Here is a 22,657-nt window from a genome sequence, read left to right as displayed (position 1 = left end):
CAGAACTTTCTCCTCAGCTATGCCAGCTTGAAAACATCGCACTTCCCTCTACTCCTAGGGGGACACAAGTGAGCACAAGACAGTTTCTAGATGGTCTGCAAATCACTTACAAGGGCAAGTATTAAAAACTCTTCCACAGGTTTTGCAGCGCTATTAAAACAAAGCCTTGATAACCAAGAATGTCTGATAGCCTCTTTTTAAGATATGACAGTTCAGGAGACAAAATTTTGCCCTCATTTTAACAGCCAAGAAAAACAAGGAAGCAACAATTGCATTTTGAAAAGTAAAAGTGTAATGTGCTAGCTGAAAAAGTTTGGATTTTAGTCTGCATAACTATATAACTTGTATGCTAAAGATAATTCTGTGTAAGACTTCCCCAAAACATAAATAAAAATAAGAACAACTAGTAATCGTTTGTGAAGAATCCCAGAAATGCTTTAGTAAATAAGTGTAAAAAAAAATAATTAAAAATAGTCATTATAGCAAGCAGAGACCTATTCAAAACGCAGATCTGCTATCTCAAGCTTTTTCCTGCTACAATGAAAATAAAGTTCCACAACTGCACATACACGTCTCTTAAGAAAAACATCAAAACAAAAACAAAAAACAACAAAAAACCCAACCAAAAAGCCACACAAAACCCCAGACAATTCTACATTCCCAGGAACTATGCTACTTTTTTTAGCTGATAACTCAACTTCAAAGATAGTAAAGTCTGTCTGAAAGCAACAGGTTTGGTTCTCTGTGAATACTCTGACCAACAAGGAAAGCCAGTTTATGAGCATATTGGCAAGGAGCAGGTACTCTGATAACACCCTGCAGAAGGGAAGAAAAAAAAATTATTTTCAAAGTCATTTAAATAAGCATGCATTCACTGTAACAAAGAGTCCTGGAATTCAAGTCTGGATACATGTAAAATTTATGTTCCCTGTAGTTTATGCCCATGTGTGAAAACATTACATACACTGAATACATTAAAAAAAGCATGCTTTATAGAAGAGCAGATGCAAAACCACTCCCAGCTCCATTCCCCTCCTCATTTCAAAAAAGCCTCTTACGCAGGTTTACATTTGATGCTGGATCTCACAGCATCAAGGTGGGACACAGGTAGGTTGTGAAATATTTATGATTACCAAACTGACAAATCTAAAGCCCACCTCAGGTATGACCTCACTGTGTCCTGATCTTGGTATGCAATAGAGGAAGCTTCAAGGGAAATGGAGGAACACAGTTCCATCTCCACACAAAGAAGTTATTTCCGCAGGTGAGAAATAATAATTTCAGTTTTGCTTTTGACATAGAATTTGGGAGTAATACTCAAAACAACAAGTATTTACTAGTAAGAATAAAAATTACTTTAAGCTTCAGACTTTACAGAGATCATGTAATTATAAAATGTCTAGTTCTCAAACCACCACTCTAGGTCAAGATGCATACTTGCAGGCTTTTTGGATCTGCATGGGTGTTTTAAGGACAACTTTTTCTACCTTCTTTGTGGGTTGTTACTGCATAAAGATGCACAATCTTAGAAGAAAAATACTATCATTTCCCAGAGGAAATACTTACCGACCAGTTATAGTACATATGGCAAAGTTTGTAGGTTAAACGTTGTACGTGATCTGGTTTCAGTTTGCCTGTGTCATAAATTACGTTGTAATGAGTGGGTGCAACACAACCATTTCTCACTGCCTGACTCACAATAAAGAAATCATACCTGTAATAGAAAAAACAAACCCCCAGAAGTCTGATACAGAAAGGGCTGCTTTCCTTAGAAAAACGCAAATCCCCAAGAATTTGTCTTACTTATTTTCTTCAAGTCACTTGCATACTTGAGTAAACTGCAAAAGTATGCCTATGGTTTGGTCACAAAATAATCAGTTTCCTCTATTTCTGAAAAGCCAGGAGATCTGGAAGAATGTGAATAATCTTATTATATGGAACAGATCTTAAGACCATGAAGATCTTAACAATTCATCATATACAGTCTTCCTCCTGATAACTACCCTGCACATGTACTTAGCTTATGCTTCTCATCTGCTCTTGCACCGTGAGTCATGTTTGGATGTTTGTCACCTATTGCAACACTTGGGGCACCTGCAGCCAGTTGGTAAAACAGGAAAAAAGAAAGGCAAAACTACCGATCAGAACTGTGCGCTGCCACAGAGGACTGCACTGCTCCCTACGTGCTCCAGCGTCCCTCGACCAAAGTCAAACCTTTCATCCTATACTGAATATGCTTTGCATTTCCCACATACCTGACCTAAGTGCCATGGAGTGTGACTTACAAAAACGTTCATTAACAGCTAGCAAGTGAAGTCAATGAGATCCGTGTACATGTGCTACCTACACACAAAACTGTACAATTCTGAATCTTCTAGGGACTTCCTGACCACCAAAGAGTATTTCCAACACTGGCTCATAAAATGCACCCTTACAAAGTAACAAAATTTTATGTGCAACGTCACAACTACAGCCAGACAGAATTTCACTTCAGTTAAGGACAGTTGGGCAATCCTATCAATAGGCACGCATTCGATACTAAACCTTTAAAAATCAAAAAAAGAAACACCAAAAAGTGAAACAGACACATGCTTAGTTAAAAGCATATGTAATACTCTGATATATACAAATACTGCACATTGGAAACTATGAAATATTGCATAATGAATTAATGAAGTTTAAGCTTGTCCATTTCATCTACACAGCCACTATAATTTCTTTTCAAACGGACAGAAGCGTGGAAAGCGTTCTTCTACTAGATCCCACAGTCAATTTAATATCAGGTATATTTCCTTTGTTATCAGGTTGCCAGCAAACAGAAGAAGTGTTACCTCTTTACTAACTTACCATTCCGGTCTGGTAACCTCCACGTCAACAACAGTACCAGGGGGTGGGTTTTTAAGTGCTCCACCACACTCTGCAAAGAACCTGGTATTCACTCGTTTCTTCACAACTATTACAGTAAGTCTTGGACTAAAATAAATTAAAATAAAAGAAAAAAACCAAAACTATCCTGAAAAACCGTTCTGAGAGTATTTCAGGAGCATATTCTCTAGAACTTCAAATTAAAAGCAATTTTAGAGTTCTCCAGGGCATTAATTTCACATATAAGTATTCACTAATTCATTGATTTAGATTAAATAGGACATTGTTCATAACTTTAGATATTTAGTTTCAGGTGCAACTTTGATACTATTTCTTACCAATCCAGCTTATATTTAACTTCACAGGGAGACACAAAACAGACCAAAAAGGGATCTTCTAAATAAAGATCTTATTTCTACTGTCTCTACCTCATCTTTTCATATAAAAAAACCACTGTGTTTTAACAGTATTTTTGGTAAAGAGCAAGCCATTAACAGAAGCTAGACAGAAGTAAGCACTTCAATTCCTACTAGCTGTAACTTGTTTTGTGCCCCACTTGCCTGCAGCATCAGGAAATATTTTCATTTTTCAGAGCAGATTAAGAAACCAAGTCACTGCAGTTGATAAGTTTTAAAGCAGAATGTTGAAAACTGTGCAGAACTAAGTGACCGGACAATAGATAGTCCTTTTAGAACTGGGAAGAAAAAAAGGACCTACTAGACACACGTGATAGTAATCAAGCTATGATCAACCAGCAGGAAAAAAGTATTAATTACCACATGCATCAAGAATGCCAAAAGAATATTTTTGTATACGTGTGCATTGAATACTAATGGTGCATGTACTAAAAACTTTTCCTATTATATTACAAGTTAGGAATCTCAAATCATGTAAACAATCATCAGAAAAGCAGTTATTTGAGCTCAAGTAAAAATAAAAAAGGATGAAAAGATGACAGAATCTTAATATGTAACCACTTTTTGTATCCCAGTGTGTATTTTTCTTGCAGTATAAAAAGGGTGTTGGAAGAAACAAACTTACTTGTAGTCTTTTCCAACACTCTTCAAGCAATCCAGAAATTGAGGCACTTCGTAATTAACCAAAGTATTTAGTTGTCCATCTCCTACACCATCACGATACACAATAATACGAGACGGCAAATAATTATTCCACTTGAACCAGTCTCTTAGAGCAGCTTAAAAAAGAAAGAAAAAGAGTAAAAAGCTGTTAGTTATAATGACAATTCATTCCAAAACAAAAATGGACTTTTATTACTGGAAAAACAGCAGTAAGTTTTGAAAACTGAGGTCTTCAATCTTTCAGTAACTTGAAACAGGTATGCATCATGATACACAAATGCATGATACACAAATGCAAAAAGAATTCCAGTTTACCTGTGTATCTACAAAAAAGAAAGAACCTAAGAAGATTAGCTACTCCGCTGGCCTCTCACACAGCAAGGAGCTGTCATCCTTTAAATCTGTCTGCTTTAAAGCATTCTTTGAAGTGCGTTGATAAGCAGTATTTAATTATTGTTAAGAAACATGGGAATCAATGAAAGAATGTATATAAAACGCTATTAATTTTCAGCAATATTTACAACTGTGGTTTTAATCTGTTTTTATTTAAGTGCAACTTGATAACACCTCCCCTCAAGGCAGCTGAGGAGGTGTGTTTTGAGGAAGCTAAATTGTCATTCGTTAGACCTGACTCAACAAGGCAGAAAGCTTTCCCTTACTTTGCAAGCAGGCTTTGAGCCCATCCACAAGTTCTTGCCCACGACCTTGAACAGCACAGCGGGAGAACCACCTGTGAAGGACAAAATAAAAGATGACCTTCAAAGTATATCCCAGGCTTATTTCAATGAAGTTATTTTTAAAATGGCTATGACCTCTGAGTCTTTATGGCTCTTGCAGGTCCAGGCAGTCAAGCAAGAGTTAGCATACTATAAGAATATTTACCTCGCAAAGCCCCTGTGGTAGACAAATGCCTTAGCGCCATGTGCAATTCCTATCAAAAAACTTTTGCACAAGTCAACTCAAAAGGCAGAAAAGCCTGTCACCCCGATGCCCTCTATTCATCTCAGCCTTTGCCCCACCATTTGCCCCCTCTCCCAAGCACTGTGGAAGAAGGACAAGGCTATTCCTTAGGGGATGTAGTGGAAAAAATAATTCATAATAGTTCTTATTAACAGTGAACAGTAAATCAACTTAAGACATTTTCATGATGGCCCACTATATTCAAGCTACTTTTCAGTTAAGGGAAAGATTTTTATTTTTTTTTCTTTGGCATTCAGATCTTACCGTGTCATTGTTTGATTCAGGCTAGCAACAAATCCTGCAATTGACTGCTTTCCAGATAAAGTGTCATGGTAACAATCAATTCCCACAACCATTACCTGTTTCAGCTTAAAAGGAATCAATACAGAACGTGTATTAGTACATGAAGACATGCCAAAGCACCTATCATCTCCATCCTGTCATGCAACAACATCATGACATAAGCTGTGTGGTTTCAGGACGCTTAAGTAAACTACAGGCACTGAATTCTTGAATTAAATATCTCCTTATGTCATATTTAACTTCATGCCTCTTCTCACAGACACAAAACAAACTACACAGAGAACACTCGATTTTCTTTTTTTGAGGAAAAAGGCTTGCTTTTTAAATAAGGCTCAATAAAGAAAACGGTTATAATTTAAAAAAAAAAAAAAAAAAAAAAAGATTACTTACTGGGATCTCAACACTCCAAAGTTCTCCACCCATTTTACAGTTCATTTGTAAGGCAATTTTTGTTGCTATGGCCATAGCAGTCTGAGGCTTGCTTAAAGTGCGAGCAATCACACATTGACTTGGAATGGGACAATCTGTACATAAGTATTTCTTGATAGCATCATATTTATCCTTTCGGGAACTAGACAAAACACAAACTGCCTTTAAAGAAAAAAAAAAATGTTTTTAAGAAGCTGCATTCTCAGATTTATGTAACAGTTGCAGTTCTTCAGGAAAAGTTTCTTATACTCAAATATTCAAGAGTTCACAGTGAAAGAAATACCTGGAAAGTTTGTGTCTATACTTCAGAGCCAATTATAAAGGCTCTTTTCCAGAACAATACTCAGTTAGTCTGGGGTTTGAACAGGAGTACGAGAAGGCATGTAGTAGATATGCAGGAGCCAGGAGTTTTATTTCTGAGAATGAATCCCACTAGTCTTAAAACACCAATTACAGAGATTAACATGAATAGAAATTATGGATTCAAATACATACTATGTTTGTGTCAGGGGTAACACTTTGCTGCAAAACCCTTAAGTAAGCTTCTGTTCTATCATCTACTTCAATCCTGAAAAGGAGAGAAAAAATGCTTACAGAAAAAAACAACAGCTATTGAAACTTGAACAAAAACATAAATGCTCATTATGCACCAGTACTGTATGAAGTGTCACATTTATAGCTATTAATAGACACACAATATTCACACATTTTGAAGATTAAGAGGAATCACCCCCAACTTAGGCTTCAAAGTGCAATGAAATTCAAATTTAAAAGCAAGCACAGGTACTCAAAAGAAGATATTTGCAATGAGAAAAAATCAGAATACATCCAGAGTCAGCAAGAAAATACATATTTCTTCTTGTACTAAATATAGCTCCACTTGAGAAGGTTTTGCTCAATGACTCTATGTCTAATACTGTTTGGTTTTGGCATGTTTTAACCCTCAGAGAATGCTCTCACAAATAAAAGCATGAGTAAGAAAGTTAGTCACTAGAGAAAACGGAACAATTTGCATACTGATAGCAACTTTGTTTTATTAAAAATCTCACAGAAGTTGGTAGTGTGACATACTATACTATCTCCTCATTTAACAGCCTAAGCAGGCTAACAGATACACCTTAATAAGTATAAAATGATTTTTCCATCAGCTTTCTAAGGACACTTACATGGTTGCCTTGTTCATTCTGATGCCCATAGATGGCGTGACTTTAAACAGATTTTGAAGTAATGTATTAGCAGTATCATAATTGCGCCGTGTGTATATTAATAACCAGTTGTCCAGAGGCTTTGCACAGATTAAGGGAGCTCCCCTAGTTTCCTTTGACCAATCAGCAAACTGAGGATTGTAATTAAACTGTAAATAAGAGATGGTAGAGAAAGAAAATCAACACTACCAAACAAGCTATACCACAACTACTTCCTAATACACCTCATGAACAGACTCTAACGCTTTTGCCTAGAACAAATGACTTGATTTTTATCTGTTCTTTTACTGCTGTTGTCACTAACTTAAAATAAGCTCTACCTAGCCCTTTCATGAAATCCTACACTCTTCAAATGTTTCATTCATAATTATGCAAAGATACTTATGATTTTTAGCTCAGATAAGTTGTTACTATTTTCTGCACAGATTTCGTGCTACAAAGACATAGCTGTTTATGTATTGACATAATTTTCTCCCATTTTTCTTTTTAGTAAGGTAACTTGAGAAAAAGAAAAGTACTATTATAAAGAAGATCTCAGAACATTTAAATAACAAGAATAAAAAAAAGCTTTACCAAATACACAGATATACAGATCAAAATACCATAAAATGCCCTTTTCCATCTAGCATCCATTCAAAACAAACAAAAGATCTCTACTACTGAGCAAATATATAATGTTTTATGTCAATGTATGACTTAATTGAAATCTAAGTTATTCATACTGAAGAGTCACCCTATGTTTGAGTGAACAGATACTTTATGTGTTGTATCTACTGAACTGAAATAATTGGTGGCTTTTCATTTGAAAGCCTTGCTATTTCAATAAATGGAAACTAGTTAGAAACATCTCTAGTCTCCTATCTGAAATGACTTTGTTTAGACAAAGGGACCTTTTTGCAAGGAAGATGCTATTGTAATGTAAGCCAGAAAAATCTTCAGGGGCGTTCTAAACAGAACTTGTAAACAATTTAAGAAGTTTGCAAGTCTCCTGTTTGGACAAAGACTTGTGTATAACGTCTTCACTCATAATCCTTCATTTATAAACCAACAAGTAGTTTTTCCTCCCTTAAGAACTTGCTTCATTACTGAGAGATCCAGAAGACTTTAGAAGTTGTTTTATTTACCACATTTCCTGATTGAAGGATCTTTTCTCCTTGAACAACTCTTCCCGTAAAGGATAATAAATTAGAATCAAAGCTTAAACCCCAGTCTCGGAGTTCCTTCTGAACATTGTCATCTCTGTTTAAAAACAAGATTTAAATTAAAACAAAGAAATTTGTTCTTGCTGAGACTTTTCTTTTTTAAAACCAGTAAGACTTCCAAAGTTTTGTTGCAAGAAATAAGTTTATCATACAAATTTTTCATGACAAAGAAATACCAAAGATATTAAGGTAGCATACTTTTGGATGTAGTCAATAAGTTTCCCAATTTCACGTTGCCTTTGCTCAGGTGGCAGTCGTGTATGAACAGCCAAGTCCTTCATCATATTAAAATCATTACGCATCTTCTCAGTTAATCCTGTTAACAGCAAAATCTTTTTCTGAGTAGAAGTTAGACTAAGGACTAAGAAAAGTAAACTTGCAAATCATGCAGATTAACTATGCATGTACTGCAGACATGTAAGGTAGTGTCAGCAGTGATCAAGATTTTCAGCTGCTCCGTGTAAATACATTCCTATCTGCACAGAAAAAAAATTCTGGATTTTTGCACTTGAGAGGAAACCACACAGGGCATGCAGGTCTTTATTTACATTTCCAAAGCAAAAAAAAAAAAAACAGTGCTGAGATGGACAGATACTGCTAGTGCAAAGTGAGTATCTCAGAGGAAAATACCCATTTCTGTATCTTACAAAATTAGCAATTTACAGTAAAGTTCTCTTTTTCAACAAAAGTTCTACCACCAAAAAGCTCCACAAGTTATCAGTGGGCCAATGTTGAACACGATACATAAAGACTATGCAATATCGAAACACCTCAAAATTTTCAGCCTCATTTAAATATCTAATCTTTTAGTTACAAAACTTGTTTCTAAGCTCACATTTATACAAAAAAAAACCCAAACATTTCTACTTAACTTGGCAAGAGGCTGCTGTCAAAATACCAGTTTCAGTAGGCATTATGATTTGACAGATGCTTTGATATGAAAAAATGCTACAGTACCTGTTAGGAAGCACAGCTCTGGAATTAGAACCACAGGTCCTGGCATGATGGTCCCTCTCCTCCTCCTAGACTGACTGATCAAGACAGGCTGGTTCAAGTCAGTAATTTCTTGATTATATTGCTGTATTAAAAATATGTATTGTATGTTAGTTTATTCATAACAAACACTCACTTTTCTTAGTAATAGTGGTCACTTTAGAAAATGAGTATTTTTCCTAAAACAAACAAAAACAAAACAGAAGCAACAAGCAACATTTTCCAGTTAGCACATCTAACTTGAGAGGAACTGGTTTTGTCAGAAAAGGTCAAACAGGGAAGCCGTATTCTCTCTATTGGTGCCACCAAATAATATTGAGTTGTAAGTGACAACAGAAACAATGCTTCTGCCTTGCTTGAGGCATTATCACTCAGAGTACCTAACTAAAAATTAGGGTGCTCATTCCAGTTCAGTAATGGACAAGGTTCCTGCTCTCTAGAGCAATTTAATTCAAGACATCACAAGAATCAAACAAGAGTCCAAGTGAATTTTCTGAAATTTAACCCTCCCGCAACTTTTCCTTGCATCTGGCAAGGGTTGCTCTGTCTAGCAATTGCTAATTTAGTTTAGAAAAAACAAAAAAGACACAAAAAGGTGACGCAAGCTGACAGTCAAACATACTTCATAGTTTGACTTTTTTTTTTCTGAAAGAGAACCACACCTCGGAGACCCTGGATCTATCCTATCTCAAGGATAGCATTTACAAACAGAAAAGTGAGATCACACAGCAAAGGCAAGAAGGCAGAGAAAATTTATCATTTATAAACTCCATCCTGAACTAAAATGGATAATATAAGTTTTGCTCCTAGCTTATTAAGTCCCATCCTGTTTTAGTTGAAACTGATGTGCAGAAAGTTACAGTTACAGTGGTAGGCCTCAATGGTAAAGAAGGTTAAGCTATGGAAGACATAGATAAACTTTGTTTCAAAGAACCAGAAGTATCAAAGAGTAATTTCTCTTAAGAAGACTGTGCATATATTCCACCTCCAGTAAACCATCAGCAAACTTGCTGAGGGTACACTCTGCCCCATCATTCAGATCATTAATAAAGACGTTAAACAGGATTGGACCCAGTATTAACCCCCGGGGTACACTGCTAATTACTGGACTCCAGCTACACATCTTGGCACCAATCACCACCCTCTGGGCCCAGCCATTCAGTCCGCTTCCAATTCACTTCATTGTCTGCTCGTTCAGCCCATGCTTCACCAGCTTCTCTACGAGGATCTTACGGGAGACGGTGTCAAAAGCCTTACTGAAGTCCAGGTAGACAATATCCACTGCTCTCCTCTCATCTACCAAGCCAGTCATTTCATCACAGAAGTTTATCAATTTGGTCAAGCATGACTTTTCCTTTGAAGCCATGCCAACTTCTACTGATGACTTCCTTGCTGTTCATGTGCCTGGAAATGGTTTCCAGGATTAGCTGTTCCATTGCCTTCCCAGGGATCAATGTGAGGCTGACTGTCCTGTAGTTCCCTGTGTCATCAAGATAGGAGTGACATTTGATTTCCTCCAGTCCTCAGGTGCTTTTCCCTATCACCACCACTGTTCGAAGACTATTAACAGTGGCTTCACAATGACGTGAGCCAGCTGCCTCTGTTACTTGTAGGTACAACCCATCAGGGCCCACAGCCTTAGCTATGTCTAATTTCCTCAAGCATTGCCTGACCTGATTCTCTTCCACCAACGGTATGTCTTCCTTGCTCCAGACTCTTCCCTGGTCTCTAAGGCCTTGCTAGTAAAGACTGAGGTGAAGGCAGCATTCAGTACCTCACCTTTTTCTACATCCTGTGTCATCAGGGGCCCCGACTCATTCATAGCAGTGGGGTCAAATTTTCCCTAGTTTTCCTTTTGTCACTTAGGTACTTACAGAAGCCCTTCCTGTTGCCTTCAACATTCCTGGCCAGATTCAATTCCAGCTGGGCTTTGGTTTTCCTAACCTCATTCCTGCATGCTGGGACAATTGTCTCCGTATTCCTCCCAGATTACCTGTCCCTGCTTCCACCTTCTGTATGCTTCCTTTCTGAGTTTTCCCAGGAGCTCCTTGTTCAACCACGCAGGCCTCCTGGCATTTTTGCCTGACCGACTACTCATTGGGATGGACTACTCATGCCACATCATGCTGCATAGGTTACTTACTGCTCTCAGATTACATAGTATCCATTAAAAATAAAATTCTATTAAAGAAAATTATGAATTACAAATCCATGCATCATAAGTAAACTCTAACAATGCTCTAACATTTCAAATTAAAGCATAACGCACACGCTGACAGTTAAGTTTCCATACCCTTTTGTAGTAGTCCACGTAGCTGATCTCAGAACCATCTGCTTTTCTAAAGGTACACTGTGGATTGGCATCCCAGTCGATGTCATCAACTCTGTATGTTCTGTTATTGTACCTAAATAAACAATTTAATCAGCTGAGTTTTTTAAAATCTTAACTCAAACAGCAAAGAAATAGAACTGCAGGATGAAAAAGTTACTAGCAATACTCATGTAAGAGTTTTGCTCTTAGCAGCAGCAGTAACTTCAAGTTTTCGATTGTAACAGCTATCAATTCTACTAAAAGCTGAACTGTAATAAACCCACATGAAAACAGAACTAATCCAATATGTACTTCCTGCTTTTGTAAATGCTGTCACCTCGATTAGTTTGCTAGCTTGACAACGATACAATTTTCATGCTTTCTGATGCTTCATTGTATACTTCAGGACATGGAACATCCCCCAAAATAAACAGATCTCTAAGATGACAAGAGTCCAAAGAGACTTACTTTGTAAGAACAATTAAACCTATCAGCTCTTTAGCACAGGCATCTCTAAATCTTTGCTCTTCAACCTGGTAATACAGACTGTACATAAAATCCAACACTGTTTCACTGCGAAGAACCTTATGGCTCACATCTGTACACAACATAATGCTTTCCTCATACTGGAGGATAGAACTTGTGAAGCCCGGCCAAACCATCAACCTGCCAAAAGAGAAGATACAGAATCTTAACGTGCTTTAAAGCATCTCTATTATCACCCCTTGAGTTATTTCTGTCCACTTTCCCAGACACTAGAAAGTAGTCAAGACACAAAGAAACCATTATCCAAATATGAACAAGCTTTAAAGATTGAATGATGTAACAATATAACTGAAGAAAGGATGCCTCAAAACCTAAGAAATCCATTTCACGCTATTAGTCTTAAATATCTTACATACAAAGTGTATAGTTATTCAAAACGTTTTAAAGACAAAAAAACCAATAGTTTTTATCTAGTAGAACACTGTCCAGTTTCTTCCATTAACCACGTTACATAGGCTAGGTTAATGGCAAGGAGTACACCGCAGCCATGCGATGGGGCCCCAGTCAAACTCAAGCTCAAGCTTACTAACTTGTACAACAGGCCTAGGGCTAGCCAGAAGCATCAGTCACCTTGTACAGGATCCTGGCAGCAAACAGGGACAAGACATGACAGCTAGAAATAGGTGCATTCCAGAATTACCCATCCAGTGGGGTATGGCCAGATATGAATTTAAATGGCAGATTAAATGGCCTTCAGAATGAAGGCTGGACACTCCTGAGTTTCAGAATTAAAGCATTCAGAGATCTCAGCCTTACAGACATTTAAGCAAGGTTTCTGATATTGGAGTAAAATGTAATAGCAGAACACACACTGGTAACGAGTAACGAGATCTTACACACAGAAGAACCTAAGTTAGGAGAATGAGGTCTCATGCTTCCCAGAAATACCAGGTTTTAAGTCCATGGTTTTATTACATGATAAACCACCAGAGCAGTATCAAAATGTCATCCTTTCCCCCTGCACCCCTCCTAGACTATCCTTTTTGCCAAACCTGTGATTAGGGATGCTGATTGGGTCACTGGGGTTGTAATAATTGCGTCCAATCTGCTGCAAATTCAACATCTTCAAAAGCCTGCAAGTTGAAATATGGATGTCATTTACCATTATTATTCAGCTTATCAAACTACGCATGGTCCCATCCCTCTGCACAACCTCATTTTTTTTCACCTGACTACAGAAAACAGTCACAAATGTGAACTTTTGATTAAACTCAATTTAGAAAGGCCCTGAACACTTATTAATGATAATTAATCAGCTGAGAATAAGTTAGCACACAACCCACCCCTTCACCAACCAGTTGAAGGTAGCAGTCTAAACAAGCTATGTTTCAGATGAACCAGGTAGTCCAGGTACCAAGTATACAACTTTTGCTGTAGTCTTTCCATGTAACCTGCCAGTTAGACGTTCTGCACTCCTATTTGCTTTAAGAGGCAAATCCACAGACTCAAAAGGAGGGCAGAGACAGGACTAACTGCCTACAACAGTTAGCATTCCAGTGTGAATCTGCTTGCTCATAGAAAAGGTATAAACTTTTCATGCTAGCATGTGCCAGAAACAGGCATATAACTGCACATTAAAATGTTGCCAGATGTGGTTGGCCACATAGTAACAGTAGCCTCAAAGGCTTAAAAATTTACATTTGTAATATTGATTTGTAGTCCATTCATTGGAAAGGAAAAACTTAAGTCAGATATTTGTAGAATGACTTCTTATAAAGACATAACTTGGCAGCAAACCTTCTAAAAATGATGTTGTAAAATTGCAGACATGTAGGTGAAGTAGGTGGCAACTCATTAGTCAATGTGATTGTTATCTTCACATTCTCTCCATTTCGAGTCCTACTAAACACTTCAGTAACCTGAGAAAGTGAAGTTAGATTAGTAAAACTAGAGGCAAACAGGGCTATATCTGGACTTTGCTCCATTAATATCAAAATTGGACTTGTACATTAAGATTCTAAGTAATAATTCAAGACTTAGCTGAAACAAGAATTTGATTTCCTACTATGACTGTAAACTACAACCTAAAATGTTTCATTCATTTGGGTGAAGACAACTAATGGAGTAGAATGCAGGCCATCCCCAAAGCAGCTGAATTCAAGATGAAGACAGGGAGATCACTTACCAATTACCATCGCAGGAAAAAGACTCAGCTTGAGGAAATAAACTTAATATATTGCCTATTAATATATATTTAATTACTGATTCAGGTACTGGGATGCAAAAAGACGAACTTTAAAAACACAGAGTGAAAACATCTTCCCCCTCTCACTTTTCCAGGCTCAACTTCACTCTGGACTCCTCTGCCCCCTCTGTTAACACAACTGGTTACACTCAACCCCTGCAGTAAGGCAAGGGAGTGGCACAAGGGGCGGAGGGGGGTGGAGGGGAGGCAGGGATTACCATCAGTACATGGCGTTTTCCCTCTGCTCCTTTCTTCTCAGATTTTTCTTTTGCTCTGGCATTTGTTCCCCACAGAGGTGCCATCAACTCTGCTGATGGGCTCAGCTTTGGTCTGTGGTGGGTCCATTGTGAAGCCACCTGAAAATGGCTGCATACAACACAGGGCAGCCCCTAACCTCTTCCCACAGGGACCACCCCAGACCCCACCGGCTACCAAAATCTTGCCACGTACACCCAATACATCCACGTTTCAATTATGTCGGATGTTAAAAACCAGAAGTTATGAAAAGATATAAGCAGAAAGAAAACTAAAGGAAAAATACTGTCTGTGCTAACCACTTCTGTGCAGAGGATTATTCTAGCCTGTAGAACCTAGGCATTAGAACCAGAAGTTTATTACCAAATTTCTCTACACAAGCAAATTAGCTTATATTTTCAATCCAGCTAAATGTTGCTCATCAGACATCAATTCTCTTAACTTCACCCAGACCAGTAAGAAACAAGTAGCACCATAAAATACAAGTCAAAATAAAAAAATAAAATAGCATTCTCGTATCACACCTTTTTCCCTAGTTTTTTTGGCAAGAATAATATTGATCCATCAAATGCACGTGTCTTTCCAATTAGCTCTTCATGCTGAAAGAGCAAAGCTGATCGAAGACGGCGTGCTTCCATCTCAGGACTATAGCCAACATGGTACTGATATAAAGCCCACTGGGGTCGAGATGTCAGACGAAAGTAATTTGTAGTTAATTTTACCATAATACCTGAAGAACCTAAAATGAGAGGCAAACATCTTAGTAGTCACAAAATTTTACCTGCTTATAGTAATTCAACAGCTTTGAGAAATTTTAAAAAACTAACGCATTCAGACAAAGATTAAAGGTCAGTTATGTTCTACAACTGTTCTAGCTCAGTAAGCTATAGGAAATGCTCACATAGGCATAGTGTTATCATACACACTAACCCACTTAGAGCTTTTTATAATTTCTTCAGTTGTCAAGAACACTCTTGCATCAAATGAGATAAGCATTTAGATCAGTAACCTGTCTCCCAAAGGGTTAGTACCAGGTACTAGAGATGAATTTCCACCAGAATATAAACTTCCTTTGTGAACAAATTAATCTTTCTTTACATTAGCTCTAGATCACTCAAAGTATTTCTTCCCATTTTTTCATATGTCATTTCAACTTCTTTTAGACTTAAAAACACAAGCCTAATACAAAAAATACATTGCAGATAATTATGGATCACCCATTTTAATTTGGCTTTCATTACCCATTTTTTTCCTATCTGAAACACAACACCCCAGATGAAAACAATAAAATCCTACCACATACAAAGCATGTATATTATACTAGAAAACTGTGCAGAGCTATAAATAGAAGACAACAGGCCAGCAATACAGCTGCCTACAAGGTACAACAATCCATGATCTAGCATCAGCATAGCTCTAGATAGAAAATCTAGGTGAGAAAGAAAACAACTATACTGCTTCTGGTCCAAAGTGACTTGAGCAGAACTAAGACCTACCATCCCTGGACCTGTGGCATGCTGTACTTATTCAATTAAGCAAAAGTGGACTACAGTTGCTGTTATATTGTTGTGATGTCTCACAGAGTCACTTGCAATACAAAACTATTACAGCACAGAACCTGCACTGTTGAACATTAAAAAGGATTGTGTTCTAGCAAGAAAGCAGGACCATCATGACAGCCTGCTTTTACATCTTTTCATATGCATTATTTCATCTCAAGGGAAGAAGCATATCACCTTTTACTTAAACCAAAAAGTTTCTTCAGAAGAGGTCTCAAATTCCACATTTATTGCAAGTTCTTTACAAATTTGGTTAGGTCAATGTGTTACAAACCAGAACTTCTAGAAGCAAACCTACAGAGTCCTGAAGAGTCTTGCTTGAAGAAGTGCAACATACAAGGATCATCATTTATGTCTAAACAGTTGCAATTTAAAATGCTACATAACTTCTGTCTGAAGCAGTACGCCATCAGACATGTCACCTTACTGTTCCTCTTCAGATATCGGGAGCAACTTATATCTTTTTCCAGTACACAATGATGATTTTTTTTTTATTTGGCTCTCTAGGGGATACTAAAAGCAGAAACAAAGCAAAGCTATTTTTCATTTCAACTTGCTTATATGTCTATAGTCTAATCTGAACATACCAGTTTTTGATTCTTGAACATGTTCTATGGCTTGCCGAGTATTTATCCCAAGGTCATGGAAATCTCTACGACGTCCACCCCTATCTGCTAAAGACAATTCTTGAAATCCCGCAGAAATCTGTAATCCTATTGTTTTGAAATTTGAGGAAAAGGAAGAATTACAGTCAAGGCTTTTATAAACATAAGAATTAAATACAACTCAATTTTGAAAGTCGGATATATATCAAATCAAGAGAAATCATGAAATGCTAAGTTTCAGCTTTTGCTATGTAGTGAATTAATCTTAAAATAGCATTCAGGTAACACATATTAACTTCCTAAGATTTACAGACAGTTAACTAGTAAGCAAACAGAACAGCTCACTAGCCAGATGAAAAAAAGATGTAAACCCTCCAAATCAATAATCTCTTCTGCAAATACAAGGAGGACAGACCTTTCATTTCACCTCCAGCTGGCACCAAAAAGTTTAAATACACTGTTATCATAGAATCATAGAAATTATGTGAAATAGGTAAGAAAGTTTAATTTCCTTATTAAGACTCAAGAAAAATAATGAAACATCAAAATGAAATGTACTATTGATATTCATGCAGTTAATTGTGACAAGTGCCATCTAATTTATTTTTTTAACCTATTTTGATAGAGGAGATGGTACCGATGGAGTTGGAGCACACTGAAGATAGTTTTCAAAATTCCTGGTTCAGTTATACTGCACCTTAGAATGACAATACTGTCATCACAAGGTATGTACAGTGAACTTTGCTCTTCTGGGCAATGAACTTTTTCACCCTTTCTGACCTTCTGGCCTTCTCCCATTCCGGTCTTGTGAAACACTCTGAGAGCCTCTCTGTCGTCCATGGCCACCAGGTTCTTCTGATACTGATGGAGGAACACGTGGCTGCTGAGGTTGCCGACGGCCAGGTTGCTGACTTGGCAAAGTTTGTTGAACCTGCAACAGTTGAGAACAACTTTTCCTACTGCAACTGAAGAAACAGCATACTTCCAAGACTACAGGAAAACAAAGTCACTAACCAAGTACAGAATGCTCGAATATCCAAGTTAACAGTTGCTTAAGTTTAAATCTTTCTTCCTATATTAATGAGCAGAGTTATTACTCTGTACTTCAAACTCTAAAATAATGGGGTTCAGGAAATTTTTTTGGTCACTTAATATTCATTAAACTAGTAGCAAATGCAAATGTTCTCTTTCCAAACTCTAACTAAAATTTCTGGACTTCTCATTTTTAACAACCCCTCTCTGATACTTCAAGCAGCTGACTACTTATTTTATAAAAACAGCTTTTGTAATTTTAGTGTCTAGTGGATAAACAGTATTAAGAAGTGTCATGCCTGGAAGAACAGCAACACACAACTTTTAGCCATGAGCAATCCCACAATTCAGAGTTTCATGTTACCAGATTACAGTCTGCCCCACAAATTAGTCCCTCCAGGAATAATCAAGTTCTCTACTTCAAGTGTAAGCAAGCAAGAGGCCAATATCAAGGATAATCATGAAAGCTAAGCTAGAGAGCCAGCCTGGCTCTGCCTTGCCCTACAACACAGCAGTAGGAACCCCCTGAACCAGTGTCACACAACCTGCCAGCAATCCATTGCTGGAGTTCCTCCACTCCTTTGCTCTCAGAGCTCTTGGTACGTGTCTTGTAATTCCCATATGCATGTTCTGACACTGAACACAGGATCAGTAACTAAAGAGGCCCCTCTGTTCTTATACTCTCCACCTTATTTTTACACATTATAAGATCTGCAAAAGTACACCCTCTTAAGAAGTCTGTAAATACCCATAAGCACTACTGCAAAGATTGAACGTACACAACCCTAAAGAGTATATGTGAAAATTATCAGTCCAATACTATCACAGTAACAGCATATTATCACCAGTTTTGTGCTCCCTGAGTATTGGCCTGATTCCCTGAGTATCTGTTTTGGCGCTCTCACTTATATCCCATCCTTGCCCCAAAGGAAGTCGCAATGTCACATACATGGATTCTCTAGTCTGACTGCTAGGCACTGAACCCCTCTATTCTGAGCTGACTATATTGCTTTCCCATCCATTAAAGGATCAGAGCAGAGCTCTGTGTCAAGTCATAAACTGAAGGAAGAGTTTATACTGGGATAGGGTTTACTGTATGGGTGGGGGGAATGGGCTTTTCAACAATCTCATTCTTCAAAGAACCACAAGATAATTCAGACTGGAAGAAGCCTCAGGAGGCCTCTAGCCCAACCTCCTGCTCAAAGCAAGGTCAGTCACGAGGTCTGATCAGGTTGCTCAGAGATTTATCCCATCTGCAGGGATGCCGACTGCACCACCTCAATGGGCAACCTGTTCCAGTGCTTGACTGTCCTCATCATGAAAACATTTTTCTTTATGTCCAGTCAAAACAACGCTTGCTTCAATTTTTGCCCATTGCGTCTTGTCCTCCCACCATGCACCATTACAAAAAGCCAAGCTCCATCTTCTTGGTATCCCCCTTGCAGGCTGCAGCCTCCGCATTAGGAAGGACTTCCCAGGGACTGACCAACCTATCCTCTTTCCTACCTCTGCAGCAAGAAAGATGACGGGGTTGTCAGGACATTAGTAAGGAAAGGTAGGCCCCTGACCTCCTTAAATCCCACTAATGCTTTTTGTTAAAAACCTCAGTAACAAGAACTTGGTGTATTACGACACCTCTGTATCAGTCTAGTGTAAAGTCAAATGGTATGGTTCACTTCTACAATATATGGCTAGTTACTCCCATCTTGCCCTGCGATCAGCACAGATTATGTTCTCACTTAAGCCGAGACAGAGCGCATGCCTAAGCCCTCATTTTCCAAACATTTAATATAAACCCTCTTATTCATTCCACAACCTCTTTGCAATGTGTCTTTGGAAATGCTTCTGGAACTAACCCTTTTGGAGGGAGATACATGCAGTCTACATGGTAGAACAGTGGCAACCTATATAGAAAAAAAAAAACCAAACCAGACTTTTCTCCACTCAGACTGCATCAATATTCACAGTCCATGTAAAGTACCTAAGCCTTACCATTTCCTTTACTTTCCTCTTTACCCACAGCAGAACACTGATACCACCTCCTGACTCCTGCTAACAATTCTATTCAAGTTCAGAGAGACCAAGTTTGAAGTAATCAGGTCTCTCAGGTTTATAAACTCTGTTCCAGGTTCAAGAGGTGCATCAGTGCTACTATGAATGCAAGATGCATTTCACTGTTTGAGAAACAGAACTGAAAACTACCTTCCATCATGATTTAAACTCATCTGACACTGGCAAAAAATGGACTAGGAACACTCCTCCCATCTAATCACATTCTCAAATGAAAGATGATTATTAATAACTGACAAATTTGAGGAACTGCTTTAAAAAATCTCCACATATGTGGCAATGGCTGCAAATACAGAAGTATCAGCCATTTTCAAGCTACAGTTTGACTAGGGCATATATGCACAAAACAAGCCCTAAACACTAGTTAAAACGCAAAGACAGAAAGTCCTTGATATTAAAATTAAAAACATGTCAGGACACCTGCCAGACCCAGGTTCTGCCCAAATATGCATCAATAGCAGCAGCAGCCTAGTATATTCTGCATCTCTGCAGGGTATCATAGTGGACAAAACAAGCTATGAAAATGCCTACCTATTTCCAGAAGCTGTATTATGACAACTGTGTTATATAACAGAGTACTCGTTTGTAAGCACACAAGAATTTCCTTAATAAAAATGAGTTAATATAACTATACACCTGACATAATATATACATACACACATACATCATCCAACATGTATACCCAATATTAAAACAGGAAGTAGTTGAGCTATGACATTTCAAAGCCTAGCTGCGCTCATTAAAAAGAGAACCAACTTACAGGTGTGGCTCCTACAGAAGGACTAGCAGTCTCCAGTGCTGGAGGTCTTCCTCTTGCTCTGGCTCTAGCTCTTCCTGTCATCTTCTAAGACAAACCACCTACAGCATTAGTGTTCAATCTTCTCCTTCCCCCATTCTTATTCCAATAAATATTATGAGCAGCACTATTGCATTTACCCTTGTTTAATTTCAAATGGTTCGGTAAAACATACCCTCCTCTGCAAAATTCCCTGCTCTTGGATCTGCACACTAACACATCCATAACAAGCAGTTTTACTTCTTTTTTTCCCAATTTTCTCCCCCATCCCACTGGATGGGGTGGGGAAGTAAGTGCGCGGCCACGTGGTGCTTAGGTGCTGGCTGGGGTTAAACCACGACACAGCTTCTTGTAGTCAAGTTTGAACCCACTGGCACAGCCCACCACAAATTCCGAAGCCGTGAAGAAAGTCAACTAGATTGGAGAGCAGGACAGGATCTGCAACCTCAGCCAAGCATTAACTCAGGGCCTACTCACGTTACTTGCAAGTTACACTTGAGACCCAACGCAGCCTAATCTTTAACGTTGCCCTAGGAGCAGCGCAGGCTTCACCCAAAGCACATGCCAACCCTTACCGCCTGGTCAGCTCCCTGATGATGCAAACCAGCCCCAGAGACCTGGCCGTCTGTCCGTCCGCCCGCGCCCTCCGCGACCCTTCCTCTCCGCGTGGGCTCAGCGTGTCCCTCCCCCCCCCCCCCCCCCCGCCAGCCGGGCCGAGCCCTCGGCGTTACCTCAGCCTGCCCCCGGGGCCGCCAAAGGCCTCTCCTACCGCCCCAGCCACACGCAACAGGCCGTCCTCTTCACGACGCCACACGACTTTGTTCCCGCTAAGGCCAACAGCCACTCTCGCAGCCGACGGTGCCCGCAGGCCGGTCCCTCGGCCACAAGAACCGACCGACCGACCGACGGACTGACGGACAGACCGACCGACCGACCCCGCCCCTCAGGCCCACCGCGCCGCGCGCAGGCGCGCACCTCCTGGGCGGCACGCGCTGTGGGTGCAAGGCGGGAACGCACGCTCCGCCCCGATTGGCTCCTGAGGCCCGAGCGCTGCCGAAGAGACCCGAAGGGCGGCGGGCGGAGCCGAAGGCGGTCGGAGCGGCCTGCCCGCCCGCCCGCCGTCAGTGCTCACCCCCTGCTGCTCGGGGCGGCAGACGGGGCTGTGGCTGGGCCTTTCACCCGGTGACGCTGACGCGCAGTTCTCCGCGGGGCGAGGTTCGGGGGGTCCCGTCCTCTCCCCTCCCCCCCCCCCCCCCGACCCCGTCAGCCCCGGCGGCCCGTGGAGCGGGCGCTCGGCGCCCCCTCAGGAGCAGGCCCCTCGGGCACCGCCACCCCCGCCGCCTCACTGCGGCGGCGGCCGCGGGCAAAACCGGGCCCCTGACTGATGCTGGCCACCTGTGGGAGAGGGGAGTTTTACCGCTAGGAATTATTTCCTCTTCGTGCCGTTTCTTGCTTGAAACGTGAGTTAACCAGAAGGTGGAGCAATAAAACAAGAAATCAAACCCCGAAGTTGTTTCAGTGAAGGGCTGCATTCGTCAGCAGCATCCGCAACGGTGCTGCTTAAACTTCTTGCTCTTTTCCAGAGGTGTGCAGAATACGGGCAGAAGTTGTTGGCCATGGGCACAACGTGCATAGCGTGGAAACTGTTGGCAGGAATGACTTGGCAATCCGACTAAGCATCAACAGTTCAGAACTCGTAAGCAGCCACCCTTCTGTTGAGGTAGTTCTTCAGCAGGCTAGCAATCAAATAGAAGGAAAAAAAAGGCGCCTTTTTCTAAGTACCAAGGCTGTTTCAATTTTTATGATTGCTACAGAGAATCACAGCTTGTATCTTAGATACTTCACAACAGAGCTAGCAAATCTTTTGACTTGGAATTAAGTGGCCTTAAGTGGGAATCAACCCCATAGCAAGCTTTTCCCCGCTTCTGTGGAAAGACAGGATGTCTAGACAGCACCAAGGCTCAAGTGCATGTTTCTGTTGTTTTTAAATGTGCCTTTGCTTAAAGATTAGATGGCTGTGATGCACCTGGAGACCAACTTCAAGGGACAAGAGATAATATTATCTAACTAAAAACTTACCTTTATAAAAGACCACTCTGATCTCATGGGGTCATTTACAATTTTTCAAGTACCTGCAGTGTATGGAGGACAAGGTTCCTTTTCCTTGTTCTCTGTTATTCCAGGTAGAAATGGGTGACACTGTTAACATTAATACTTAACATAAATAACACAAATATCTCCTTTTGTTTGATTTAGATTGTC

At 39.6% G+C, this 22,657-nt stretch overlaps 1 protein-coding gene across 2 annotated transcripts; it reads right to left on the bottom strand.

Annotated features, from left to right (window-relative positions):
• Positions 1-699: 699 nt before the first annotated feature.
• PIWIL1 (piwi like RNA-mediated gene silencing 1) lies at positions 700-20,440 on the bottom strand. 2 transcript variants are annotated; one of them, XM_049805676.1, is made up of 20 exons: positions 20,360-20,440; positions 17,278-17,428; positions 16,480-16,605; positions 14,858-15,072; positions 13,631-13,752; positions 12,886-12,966; positions 11,816-12,013; positions 11,330-11,441; positions 9,001-9,121; positions 8,242-8,359; positions 7,966-8,080; positions 6,803-6,990; positions 6,132-6,204; positions 5,598-5,798; positions 5,169-5,272; positions 4,604-4,674; positions 3,907-4,060; positions 2,848-2,973; positions 1,567-1,714; positions 700-816 (listed from the first exon to the last, which is right to left on the bottom strand). In XM_049805676.1, exons 1-20 carry the CDS (start codon positions 20,438-20,440, stop codon positions 700-702), a joined length of 2,622 nt encoding a protein of 873 aa, XP_049661633.1. The 2 variants fall into 2 exon arrangements, with proteins under 2 accessions (XP_049661633.1, XP_049661634.1); XM_049805677.1 differs by having other exon boundaries at positions 16,480-16,616; positions 17,307-17,428.
• Positions 20,441-22,657: the final 2,217 nt, after the last annotated feature.

Source organism: Accipiter gentilis, chromosome 7, assembly GCF_929443795.1.
Source record: "Accipiter gentilis chromosome 7, bAccGen1.1, whole genome shotgun sequence".
NCBI lineage: Eukaryota > Metazoa > Chordata > Aves > Accipitriformes > Accipitridae > Astur > Astur gentilis.
The sequence above is the reverse complement of the archived record's forward strand: the minus strand, read 5'-3'. Positions and strand labels throughout refer to the sequence as shown.

Excerpts from the sequence above, each read along its gene's own strand:
- PIWIL1 (XM_049805676.1), bottom strand. The coding sequence starts at position 20,440 with ATGACAGGAAGAGCTAGAGCCAGAGCAAGAGGAAGACCTCCAGCACTG. Across the intron at positions 6,991-7,965 it reads TCCTTCAATCAGGAAATGTG|TTTAATTACAATCCTCAGTT; the intron begins GTAAATAAAACA and ends TCTTATTTACAG. Across the intron at positions 4,675-5,168 it reads CTGAATCAAACAATGACACG|GTGGTTCTCCCGCTGTGCTG; the intron begins GTAAGATCTGAA and ends TGTCCTTCACAG.